The 12,588-nt window shown below is 38.1% G+C and overlaps 1 protein-coding gene across 2 annotated transcripts; it reads left to right on the top strand.

Annotated features, from left to right (window-relative positions):
• The first annotated feature begins 4,833 nt into the window (after window positions 1-4,833).
• Window positions 4,834-11,372, top strand: LOC109981269 (adhesion G-protein coupled receptor G5). Of its 2 annotated transcripts, none has more exons than XM_020629977.3 (17): window positions 4,834-5,039; window positions 5,130-5,213; window positions 5,304-5,360; window positions 5,447-5,608; window positions 5,895-5,930; window positions 6,031-6,078; window positions 6,201-6,297; window positions 6,408-6,558; window positions 6,659-6,790; window positions 6,902-7,012; window positions 7,108-7,147; window positions 7,305-7,405; window positions 7,641-7,762; window positions 7,858-8,123; window positions 8,190-8,280; window positions 8,378-8,661; window positions 9,714-11,372. In XM_020629977.3, the coding sequence occupies exons 1-17, from the start codon at window positions 4,943-4,945 to the stop codon at window positions 9,902-9,904; spliced, it is 2,070 nt and encodes a 689-aa protein (XP_020485633.2). In that variant the 5' UTR covers window positions 4,834-4,942; the 3' UTR covers window positions 9,905-11,372. The 2 variants fall into 2 exon arrangements, with proteins under 2 accessions (XP_020485633.2, XP_020485632.2); XM_020629976.3 differs by having other exon boundaries at window positions 6,031-6,090.
• Window positions 11,373-12,588: the final 1,216 nt, after the last annotated feature.

The raw sequence follows: 12,588 nt of genomic DNA, 5'->3' as shown, positions 1-12,588 counted from the left end.
AAAAAATGTATGTGAGAAATACGACCGCTTTTTTTTTCTTTTGCTATTCAGAATCTCCACAGTTCATAAATTATGTTAACTCAATATTTTCTTCCCAGCAATGTAAGTGTCACAAAACAATTGTAAGGAAACCATAGAGGGGGTGCTGTGGTTATAGGTAACCCAAGAGCGAGCCAAGCTGCATTAAACTGATTTATATCTGAAATATTTTAGCCGCATGCCGATCAGGTTTTTACACCTTGGCTGTAAAGCAATCAGTGAGCAGAACACACCAGCACATCAGTCATGGGTTTACAGTGTGATAGATTCAGCATGAGGTGAACAAGGAGTCAGACTCAGTCACTGATACATACTGTACTTGTAGATACCACAAACAGGTCTAGCTTTGATGTGTGGTTGCTCTGAATGTATGTTTGTGATGATAAAACAGCGTACCGTTGACCCCTTTGTCCCCTGTGAGCCCAAAGCAGGTCCAAAATAGCTGTGTAATATGAGGGGCAGCTGTGATTGTGTGTACACAAGCTCAAACATGCAAAGACAGTGAAAACAGGTGTCTTGATCACACACACACACACACACACACACATAAACATAAACATAATCTCTGATATGCCACATTCCAGCGCAAGGCCCAGTCAGCTCCTCCTTATCCTCACACCCTTCATCTGAAACTCTTAAGACTCCCAAACACTCTGATCGAGAGATCCGTTTACACGAACACGCTGATACTGAAGCATTTGTGGGAGGTAACTCTCTGTCAGAACGTTATGGATCGTGTTGTATAGAGGATGAGGTCACCCAGCAAACACATAGCTGCTCTGCCTCCACTGTCACTTTCCTAATTGGACCGACAGGCGGGGTCAAAACGCTCCCAAGTTCAGATCTTAATCTGCTGGACAGGATTGATGGCGACAATCTTTTGCACCCAGTGGACATATTGACACACGTACGTGGGATGAAGTATGTTGCTGACCTTGGGGGTGATACGTTTACACACAGTGGATGGGATAAAGCTTCATGTGAGGGATGGGTGTGGATCTGCCTGGTTTGATTTAAAGCTAGTCCCCCCCCCCCCCCCCCCCCCCCCTTGCTCCCCCAACAACTGGTATGATGAAATCATGGGCAGCTGTTGTGTGGCACCACCAGACAGGCAACCAGATTCACCAGGGAAGTGCCAGAATGGATACAGACCACACAGCCCCACCACAGTCTTACCCTGCGATCGCGTGGTTGGAAAAACAAAGCTCCGGCATGAGGGCGAAGGCTCAATTAAAGGACATCAAATATTCATCTGCCATACGGCACTGAGCCCCATGGCTGTATCCCCACAGCATCATGCAGCAAACCATGAAGAAAACAACAACAATACAGTTTCGAGCCTACAAGAAGCCGCTTTAATTATCTTTGACCCAACACCAACAAACAGATTAATTTATGAATGGGAACTGTCAGAATTAAGTAGAATACACAGATCACAAGACTACAAGCATAAAAATGTTTGTCCAATTTGCATAAAAATTAAGCAAACGACTGTTTAGAGGATGGAGAAGTTTGCTTTCTCATTTGCTTGCATTATATAATGTTAACTAAAAAACTTATGACAGCTACTGAGGATAATAATGACATCATCAGACTGCGGTTCAATATGTTGAGTCAACTCCAAACTGTCAATAAAAACTCCATCAATGAATCTGGACAGGCCTATACAGACCGTGATCAGGTCTCAAATGTGTTTAGAGCTGCTGTCGGGGCGGTAATTCTATAAGCAAGCTAGCAGAGAGCCCGTGATGACATTATCAACCTGTTAACAACCACAGAGGAGCTCCAGTTGTTTCTCTTTAGGCTCCGTCATCCGTCAATTTATGTACTGTAAGTGGTAGTGCTGCTCATATACAGGGATATATGTATAGGGGTCTCTCATGTTCTCTTTATCAGTCAGATGTTGGCAAAAAGTATTAACAATGAGTTACAGGCAGCAATGTTTTCAGCACTGAAACTGTGTTTAATTGGGATAGTTACCAGTGAAGTTTTCACCAGGGGGCAGCATCAACACATTTTCCAGACATCAGACATGGAATGAAATATTTTACTGCTCCCATGGCTACTGAGATATGCACTGGTTGTTTAAGGGAAGCAGATGTCACTTCTATTAGTGAATATTTAGAGCTAAAATTGTTATTGATGTTCTTTAAGTGGCTGTGAATTTTTCTAAATATATTATAAATGTTAATTTATATTTCTTTGTAACGCCACTATTGTACTCAACAGACAGCATGCCAGTTTGATACATTGAATGACCCAGATTGTTACATTTTATGATGGAAGATTTACTAATAAAGAGAAAAATGCATTTTATTCAGTCCATCTCATTTACCCCTATCATTGTTAGTCCTCAGAGTTCAATGATCTGACAGGAATACAAAGCAGCTGGGGACAGATATCTATGCAACTATTTTCTTTAGATCAGCAGTGGTGGATGAACTATTCAGATTCTTCTCTTCCATAAAAGTACAAATACCTCACTGTTGAAACATTTGCTACACATCAATATCATGCAATGACATTTTCTTTAAAGGTTGAAGTCGGTAGAAATGTTCATTGCAGCTTGTAAACACAACATTCAAACTGGGCCCCTCCTCCTGGGCTCATCGCCACCATAAGCTCACGCCCAATGCAGCATTAGCATATGCGTTTACTGCTTGTACCTACACTGAAAGCTAGCTGAGAATATTTGTTTAACTGAAAAGCCAATAATGAAGCACACTAGCATAAGCTAGCTGCCGGTGTTTGGCACCTGCTTGTCCAACAGAAAGCAGGCGAACTCAGTGTCCAACCCAGAATTCCTTGTTTTGGAATGGGCTTTATACGCATGGCATTTCACATATGATTATATTTTTTCTTCTTGGCTGCTATGTCTGTGTCCATCATATTCCTTGGTTTGTATCGTGTCAAATCCTTGAATTTATCAACTCCTAAACTCATCATGTCATGGGCTTGGGGGAAACACATCAGAACCTACCCAGGAATGTCTCGTGTCAACCAAAAATTACACCAAAACATCAAAATACAGGCAGATAACAGGGTCTCTGCAGACAGTCACCACCACACATGTATGGCAGGTCAAAAGTGATGATTGAGCGGTATTACTCTGTATAAGTCTATGCTTTATGTTCAGGAAAAAACTACTGACTCTGCCTTTAATTAAATGTATTCTTAAATGTCTGGCAGAATGCAAAACAATCTGACTGTTATACTATATAGAAAGTGACATTTTCATTCATACTTTTGTATTTCTGTTGTTGGTTGACATTTAGTTGATTTTAAATTTAGTTTTATATAAAAAATTAAAACCAGAGTTCTATTCATTTTTCAGAAAAGACTGCTTTTGTAACCACCAGACTTTTCCTTTTTCTGCTTGGTAGAGTGCAACATTATAATTAGTTTATTCCATTTGCATTTTGCCAGACTAACATCAACATGCTCACCCTTTTACAGTATGAGCAGGTAGACAAGATTTGCATCACGCCTCAGCTAAAAAATAAGTAAACAAAATAAGTTGTGATAATGTTTTTCCACAGAAAACTGCTGTGTTTGGAATCATCACACACCTTACATTGATATCAGCTTGTTTCAGGACTTTGACATCAGGTCACGCTCATATGATCAGTATAAGCCTATTGACTGAAATGATAAAACCCAAGACATGTCTTTTATTATGGGTAAAGAATGACTTTTTAAAAAACAGCTATGGATAGGCTAGCACATTGGTTGTCTTTGGAAACATAACCTTGACTTGAGTTTAATTAGTTTAGACATATTTGAAAAACAATGAGCTCTGTGGTAGTCTTGGACAGAGCAGGCAAGCTAAATTCTCTTGTTTGCAGCCTTTTACACTAACAGGCTGCTGGCAACAGCTTTACACTAACCAAATGTTTGACGTGCTGATGTTAGCAAGAGAGTGAAGAAGCTTATTTCCTCAAACTTAAACATTTTTAATCAGACATGTGTCTTGTCTGGAGTTAAAGCATGAGCCTAAAATGACAAGTCTGTTTTTGCCTATAACATAAACTTTGGTTAGCTTTGGCTCCTCCCTTGACTAAAAAGAATTAACATTAAAAAACCTGGCATTTGCTATGCTAGTAGCATTGCATGGCACAGGCTAAGCTAATGCAAAAATTATTGGGGACCAAGCTCACAGCTTTCTCGCTAGAATTAAGCAGGTACAATTTTACACCGTCCCCTTTATTAGTTTAGCACGTTAGCATGCTAATAGTTGCTAATAATGAGTAAACAGACACTCAAAGGAGGCGTTCAGTTAAGGCTGATGGGAAAAGCCCTTCTTTTTCAGACTTAACTCATAACTACTTGATTAAATGCCATTACATTAACCAACAACATTTACAGAGGATTAGCCCGCAGGAGATTCCCTGATTTTTCCACCAATGCCTCCATGAGGTTCACCTTTGTGGTTTTGAGTGGAACACAAACTATTTGATCTGTTAAGACAGAACAAATACAACTGAACTATACATATTCTTTACTTCTTGCTATGACATTGAGGATGATTACACAGACAAAACACTTATAAAGTAAAACCTCTGCTGCTTGCTGTACTTATGAACATAAACGGAGTAAAAGGCTACTACTCATTTCAAGAGTAGGCCTATGTGCACACTGAGTCCATATCACCCTGTGGCATTCTGCCAGCTGTTTACTGCAAAGACAATGCGTGCTTTGAGGTGCTGACACTCTTATTTGCAAGGTAAATAAAATGCAAAACACATCAGTGAGTCTTCAGTAAAATATAATAACTGTTCAGTTCATTTGAGCCACTGTGGGGAGTAACCACAAATGGAAGCTGAAGAAATAGAAAGATACATCTACCGGTGATCTTAAACAAAATAATCCTTCAATCTACTTCACATCTTCTTCTTTCCTCAGGATGATTCTATTGCATATAAAGCACGGCTGGATGTCTGTATGCAAGTTGATCCTTTTCTGTGGGATATTCTTCATGAACAACACACGTGAGAGCTCTGGTAAGAAAACAGAACAGTTTGTTTTTCACAATATAATTTTTCACCTGACCTACGGATAAACATTTAATGGTCATATTGATGTTTGTTTAGGCACAACTGAGATCAGCAGACTTCAAAATGTTCTGTTTGTCAGCAAGACAAATTTTGATAATATGAAATGTTTCTTTCCAACTGGTAAGCTAACCAATGATGTAATAGAAAGACATTTTCAACTGAAAATGTAGACAAGTAAAGAGTAAAATGCTGTTTCCCATCATATTTCAGAAGTCGTCATGATCAGTGGAAGTAGGTTTTGTTTCAGTAACAATACAGACAAAAAAGGTACAGCTGCCATGTGATAGTTACGACAAAACATCTGTTTTTCCTGGCCATTTCTTTAATTTAATTTGTGTGTTTTGTGTTTTTAGAATGTTGTAATGACAAAGAATTCAACTGCACCTTTGAAAAGGGCGGAAACTGCTCGATTAAGGATGAAGAGATTCTGTCCAAGCACGATATTGTGCTGATGAAAGCAGATCAAAACTTCTCATTGTGTACCCCATCAAAGCTCTACAAAGGCTCAAACAATGGTTTGCAAACAACCCTCTTTTTGGGCGAACATTAGGTTGAGTTATATTAAAACTTTAACCTTGATATTCATTGAAAAATAAGGAAAATCTTTATAGAAATGTCATCGTATGTATTGTAAGACTTTTTACAGAGATGATGTCCTTTTAAATAAGATGAGGTATATTTACACAACAAAAGCAGTGAGAGATTGCCCCCTTCTGGTCAGAAAAAATATGAATTCTTCCGTCTACTGTGAATGTTTCCTCTCTCCACCAACTATCTTAAACACATTTACCTCTGTTGCAGGCTCCCTGTTTGACTTTCACATGTGCTTGAACAAGGGTAAAATTACAAACAGCTCTATCTTGTCATCTTAGCACATATTTACTTGAACCAATAGTACAAGTCATATCTTATTTTTCCATGTCTATATATGTTTTAGGTGTTAAGAACACTCGTTGCAGCACAAGCTATCCATCCTGTGACGAAAGTAAAGACAAAGGTTTCATTATTTGTTTTTATCATTTTTAAGATGAGAACATTTTGTATGAAACATGTAAGTGTTTTTATTTGTAAGCATGTGCATGGTGGTGACTTTATATGTTGGTTTAGAAAAACCAAACCCCAACACGAGTAAACCACAGAAACTGTGTCCCGAACTGTCGATGGGACTTGTTACTGGCAATGAGACCAACGTGGAAGCTGCTTTGTAAGTATCTTACAGTGTCATGCAATCCATTGGAATGAGCAGCTATATTTTGATGTGGCATTGTTTGTAGTTAACTGGAAAAGTTCAAATATCTTGTGTTCCTATTACAGAAATATTATTAAGACTGTCTCATCTGTGTTGGACCAGATGAAAGAGTGCAAGACAGTGGCCATTAAAAAAGGCAAAATCAGAGGGATAATCACTGAACTCCCAAAGGATCCAACAAGTGTCAATATTGGCATCACATCAAGAAATATATCTGTACACAAATTTTCCTGAATAAAGAGTAAAACAGAAATTGGGTTAAACACCCTTATTATTTGTAAATATGTATATATTTATAATGGTCTCCTTTTTTTAGATTGTTGAGGACAACATCAATTCGACCGCGGGAATGTTACTACTGGTGCAGGTCTCTAAAGAGGCCACTGAAATGGCAGTACAAAAAAATGGTTCATTTCTTGCCTTTTTACTTATTCCAGGAGTGTTTCAGGTAAAAATTAAAACCTAATTATGTATTATTACAAGATAGCTTTAATAAAAACCATCATAATTATGTTACTTTACCAATCCAATAACTGTCAGGGGTTTTCATGTCTAACAGGATGTCAATAGCAGTTCTTTTCTCAACAATGAGGTCGTGGCAATTGAAATGGGAGCAGAAATATCCAATCTCTCGCAGACCATAGACATTCAATTCAGAAATGTGGACAAGGTAAAAGACACAGCAAAAGAACATACAAAGGGATGATAATGTTTAGCTGTAGAACCAACGGATATACTGAGTCTTCTTGTTTCGTTCCAATACAGAAAGGAAAAGTGGCTTCTTGCAGATCCTGGGATGGTAAAGGTACTGAAAGACATTGTTTTTATACTTAGCATCCAACAACAACTCTTGTAGGTAAATTGTTTGACAGCAGGTCTCAGTCTTATCATAACCCCCTGAAATAATATTGTGAAATATATATTTATATATTTAAGTGCTGTAGCGTCATCTGTCTTAACAGGAAAAGATCCAATATGGACTGAAGATGGCTGCCACCTGAAAGAGACCAATGAGAGCATCACGTGCCAGTGCTCTCATCTGACATTTTTTGCAATTTTGTTGGTAAGACAAAGGTGTTACTAACTAATTCAACTTGTGGGGTGCCAGATGGCCTATTGTTATGTGTGTCCAATGTACAGAGGTTAAAGTCCTCATCGCTATCTCATCCCTCCACCTCACTCCTTACGACATTCCCTGTCTCTCTTCAACTTTCATGTCCATTAAAGGCCAAATGGCCCCAAAGAATAACAAATCAAAAACAACTAATTTCACTTTTGTTTTTCTTTCGGTAATTCAGTCTCCTCCACCTGGAAACATCAGCTCTTCCCATCTGAGGTCTCTCACCCACATCACATCAGTCGGCTGTGGCCTGTCCATGTTTTTCTTAGCAGCGGCCATTTTTATGCATTGTCTCATCAGGTGAGGAATTTAGTTGCGGTTTCTTTTTTTCTCTTTTATGAGTTTTCACCACATTAAAGCTTTTTTTTCTAATACTGGCCCATATCATCACACAGGAGAGGGAAAGCAAGCCAAGCTACTCAGCTCCTGATGAACCTTTTTGTCGCCATGTTTAACCTCAACTTGTCCTTCCTGATCAACGACAAAATTGCAAACTTAGGGAACTTTGGTGCATGTGTGGCAATTGCAGCGTTTATGCACTACACCATGTTGGCAACTTTAACCTGGTTTTTCATGGAAGCTTTGCACCTCTACTTTACTCTAGGGAAGCTCCCATCGGAAATCAAACTCTACATGGGGAAGCTTTGCATCATGGGATGGGGTAAGAGACCAGAACCACACTGAATTCATACAACACTGTGTAAACTTAATAACCTTTCTCCTTTAGTCACACCAGCTGGAGTTGTGATTCCTCTTCTCGCCTTGAGGAAATACAATTACTTGGTCATTTCTGCCGATGATGGGACTTCTGCAAAAATGTAAGCTACTGATTTTTCTCAGAGAGTGTAAAATGTTTTTTTTTTGTGTGTGTTTTTAAGTTTGTGGGTGGATTTTTATTTCGTTGTGAACTTTCAGGTGCTGGATCCCCGATGCTGCTGTCCACCAGGGAGTGAACATTGGTTATTATGCCATTGTGTTCATCTTCACTTTCACTATATTCATCTTGACTGTGTGGAAGATTTTTCCCCTTAAAGCCAGAACAGGTACAACTATGGGCGGCAGCTCCATCAAGACAAACGTCTTCTCCATTCTGGGTCTTTTCCTGCTGCTCGGCATCACCTGGGCTTTTGCTTTCTTCAGCCATGGACCTCTGCTTGTAGCCTCCTACTACATCTTCACCATCCTCAACTCCTTTCAAGGTACACAGTCCAAACAGCCTCAATAAGTGAGTGTTGGGGAGTAGTTCAACTGCATTTACATTATCACAGTGATTCATGTAGTAAGATAACCTTTCTGAGACTGTTTGTGAAGTTGACGTGAAGTTACTGAAACTTTAAGTATGGGCCATTAAATAAAAGTTTTCTTCACAGTTTTGGTTGTAGTAGGATGATTAAAAAAAAAGATTTATAACATTATAATATATAATTTCTTGTGTTTTTTTTGTTTAGGAAGGTAAAGATCTCAGGTGTAATTTCAGAGTAAGGATTTTCTAGTGAACTATGAATTTGTTTTTCTATATTAAATAAAAACCATCAATAGACAAGGTTTCAATATGTCATAGGTATTGCTCATCACTGTTTCTTTATAAATGTTGCGTGACGTTAATGCATCTTATTTTGAAGGTTTCTCACCAGTTGAATAATACTGTTTGGTGCAATACCCCCACCTAGACTTTAGATGGGGTATTGCACTCCAACCAAAACATACATTCCTTGCACTTTCCAATGAATAATGGCCGATTCTTTTTTAAGGTTTATTTATGACTTGTGAAAAGGTGGACAGTTTAAAAAAATATAACTCAAAGAGAGAAATATTTTTAAATTTCGACTTTCTTAGGACTACACTGATTAAATCCAGCGGTTGTGTTCATTCCGGCATATTTGCTTTGATTTATATTGGTGACCATAGGTCGAGTAATGTGCACTGTCCTAAATCAATCAATCGTTCAATATATTTTCATATAATGATTTAGTCACATATGTTACAAGTTTGACAAAGCATTTTGAACTACTTGTTCAGGGTAGCTTTAGTTAACAAGACCAGATTTCTCATTCTGGTAGCTTTACTGGTTCAACTTCATTTTGCATGAAGTCCTTGATGGTCTGAAAAAGATTTTAAATTCTGAATAACATAAATATTTTCAAATTACACTTTCATAAGAAACTGCCCAACCCTTTTATTCCTAAATCAAACATTTCTTTAAAGTTTAAGAATGTTTTAAAGTCTGTAATCTACAACCTTATCTTTGCAGGCTTCTTTCTATTCATCTACTATTACAAGTCCAGTAAAGATGTTGGAAACAACAGCAGTTCCATAGTCATCAGCAGCAGCAGCAGCATCATCAGCAGCATCATCAGCAGCAGCATCATCAGCAGCAGCAGCATCATCAGCAGCAGCAGCTCAACTACTACCAACACAATCACCTTATCTCCAGTTACATGAAGAACTGTGCAGTTTTCAAACAGGGAACAGAACGTTCTCTGTGCCTGACACAAGAGGGCAGCATTCCCTTTACTAAATCAAGTAGATGTCTCGTCCCTGCAAATTCTCCTACTTTGTGTTATTTTTGACTGGATGACTACACTGACCTGATAAAAAGCTAATCTGAAATTACCTTCATTGAGAAATGTTCTCAGGCACTGTCTGAGGAGATGTGGTAATCTCCTGGAAGTCATTTGTGCGGATGACTCTGCGTTTAAACAGAAGCCTTGTCTGACTCACTGTGAAACATGCGGAGAAGGTTGTGATTCACTCAAGATTAAATCAGAGGGCTCATAAATTAAAAGCCTGGTCATACACTGGAATGCAGAGTGTAAATGTTTAGGAAGTCATATATTTCCTCCTTCATGACTGATGTGGCTGTCATGTGGAATGGTGGTAAAACTGCAGAAAAATAGAAGGTGCACGGGAAGTCTTTCTTTCACATATTTTACAGCGTTAGGATCTGAGGTAGGCATCTTAGCGCTTTGCGTGCCTGCAGATAATTACTGTGAGCCTACAGAGAGCAGTATCCAATGTGAGGGGAGCCTTAAACAGTCAACGAGATGTGAGCTCATGGCTACCTATAGTGATAAGTAAGTAAGAGGCTTCAAGACAAAGCGTTAGGTTGCAAATATTGTTAGAATATGTATTTAATGAGCTCTTATAGCTTTTAAGTGTACCTAGCCAAACTACAGTACATCACATTTTTGAGCTGTTATGTCATAAATAAAGTTTTTTTCTTCATAACTGGTGTGATTAAGATCTTAGGTATTTCATATTCTCTATACTTTGACTAATAGTTTCTTAATGGTATATTACATGTGATACATAACTATTAGGTGACAGCGTTCTTTACTATGTCCACTGTATTTTTTAGACACATTTCACTTCCTTTAATAAGTTAGGTTCACTTTGTTAACTAAATTCTGAACTTTTATCAAATGGTTTTTGTGTGTGATTAAGATATTGTATTTCATATTTTCTTGACAGTAAATAAAGGCGTCTTACGGAGCCCCTCAAGTCCCAAAAAGTAAACAAAAAAATTCTGTGCGCTTAATTATAGTTAATTATATATCTATTGTGCGATATAAAGTAATTATAATACTTTTTGGGACTTCAGGGGCTCCGTAGCTATCAGATTGCATCTTTAAATTGTACACAATATAACTTGTAGATATATAAATAGCATTCTTTGCTATTTCCACTATATTTGAATGAATTTGTGTTCTTTTTTTAAAGTTGACATCTCGTATTTTTAGAACCTATTTTTTTCAACATGGTGGCTTGTTAAGGTTTATTTTGGTGAAATGTGGAAGACATGTGCTTTGAGGCAGCATTTCAGGAGTAAAACAGCTGACTTTGGGTCTTTCTTTTGCAAATTAAACTTACACTGTCTGGAAAAATAAAGTAAAAAATACAGTTTCTTGTATCCAAAATAGACTGGTGAGTTATCTTTTCTTACAGCAGTCTGGGCATGTATGAGCTGGGCAGCAACATTCAAAGAGCAGAGCCCGTTTATTTATCTATGACTGATTAATCTTCTGAATGACCGCAGCGTGCAAGCCAAAAAGCAGGGTAATTACTGCCATACACATCTGATCTGTGTGGCCCCTCCAAAAAAGGCCATTCATACAGAGCACAGCGGGCCTCTGTGATGTACCTGTGTGTGTCTACACGTTACAGCTCTCTGGTTTAGCCACAGTACAGTCTTCATCCCAGATCACCATGCAAAAATAGAAGACAAATCACAGCACTGAGGTCCTAAAAGAAGTCCTCTCCAAGAACTATAGCATTGACAACCCAGGCATATGGACTTATTTTAGACAAAGATCAACATGACTGCTTTTTAATCATTAATTAAAAAAGTGAAAAATCAACATTGCTGCCCACACACTGATTATGATTTGAAGTGTGGTTTCACTGCTTTTCTAAATTAAAAAAAAAAAAAAAAAATCCAGACATCTGCCAGAAATAAACAAAAAAGAAGCCCTGGTGTCTCATGCAGTGTCAACTGCATGAGAAGATTTCAAGAAGTGTGCCAATCTTAATCATTTCCGACTGGTTGAAGAGTTTTCAGTTTTCACGTTATCCCATAAAACTGTCTGTTACAAGATTGAAATTGTGGCCGCCAGAATAAAATTCAAACATGTGTAGATGTGTCTCTTCTGAAGAGGGAACTGAGAACTCTTTTAATTGATATCAGTCTGAAACCATGTGCACAGTAGTGGCTTGGAGAAGCACCAAGCATTGAAATGAATCCTCAGATTTTTTGAAGACAGCATGGAGACACACAAAAAAAGCTGCCTCTTCAACAGTGAAGGATAGTAAAACATTTCACCGTAACATGCTCATTCGAAAAATGATACTTAGAAGAAGAAAAAAAAAAAAAGTTACAATCAGTCCAAGCTGGAGAATTATTCTTGGAGAAGTGCAACATTTCCACAATGTAGTCCTTCCTACCTTGGTTTCCTTTTGATGGGAGTTCATTAATCTTAAATCAGACAGGAATAATAAAAACACTGCTCCTAATCACACAAGTGTGAGAATCGGTCGGGTTTTATGATTGGTGTAGTTCAGGTGAAAGAAAGTAGATATTGACTTTGCATGTGTTTTATTAAACAGAGTCTGGACTGATTCCTGCCCTG

The sequence above is a fragment of the Labrus bergylta genome, chromosome 18, assembly GCF_963930695.1.
Source record: "Labrus bergylta chromosome 18, fLabBer1.1, whole genome shotgun sequence".
Taxonomy (NCBI): domain Eukaryota; kingdom Metazoa; phylum Chordata; class Actinopteri; order Labriformes; family Labridae; genus Labrus; species Labrus bergylta.
Note: the sequence above shows the minus strand (reverse complement) of the source record. Positions and strands in the feature narration are given on the sequence as shown.

Excerpts from the sequence above, each read along its gene's own strand:
- LOC109981269 (XM_020629976.3), top strand. The coding sequence starts at position 4,943 with ATGATTCTATTGCATATAAAGCACGGCTGGATGTCTGTATGCAAGTTG. Across the intron at positions 6,298-6,407 it reads ACCAACGTGGAAGCTGCTTT|AAATATTATTAAGACTGTCT; the intron begins GTAAGTATCTTA and ends TTCCTATTACAG. Across the intron at positions 8,662-9,713 it reads CATCCTCAACTCCTTTCAAG|GCTTCTTTCTATTCATCTAC; the intron begins GTACACAGTCCA and ends TTATCTTTGCAG.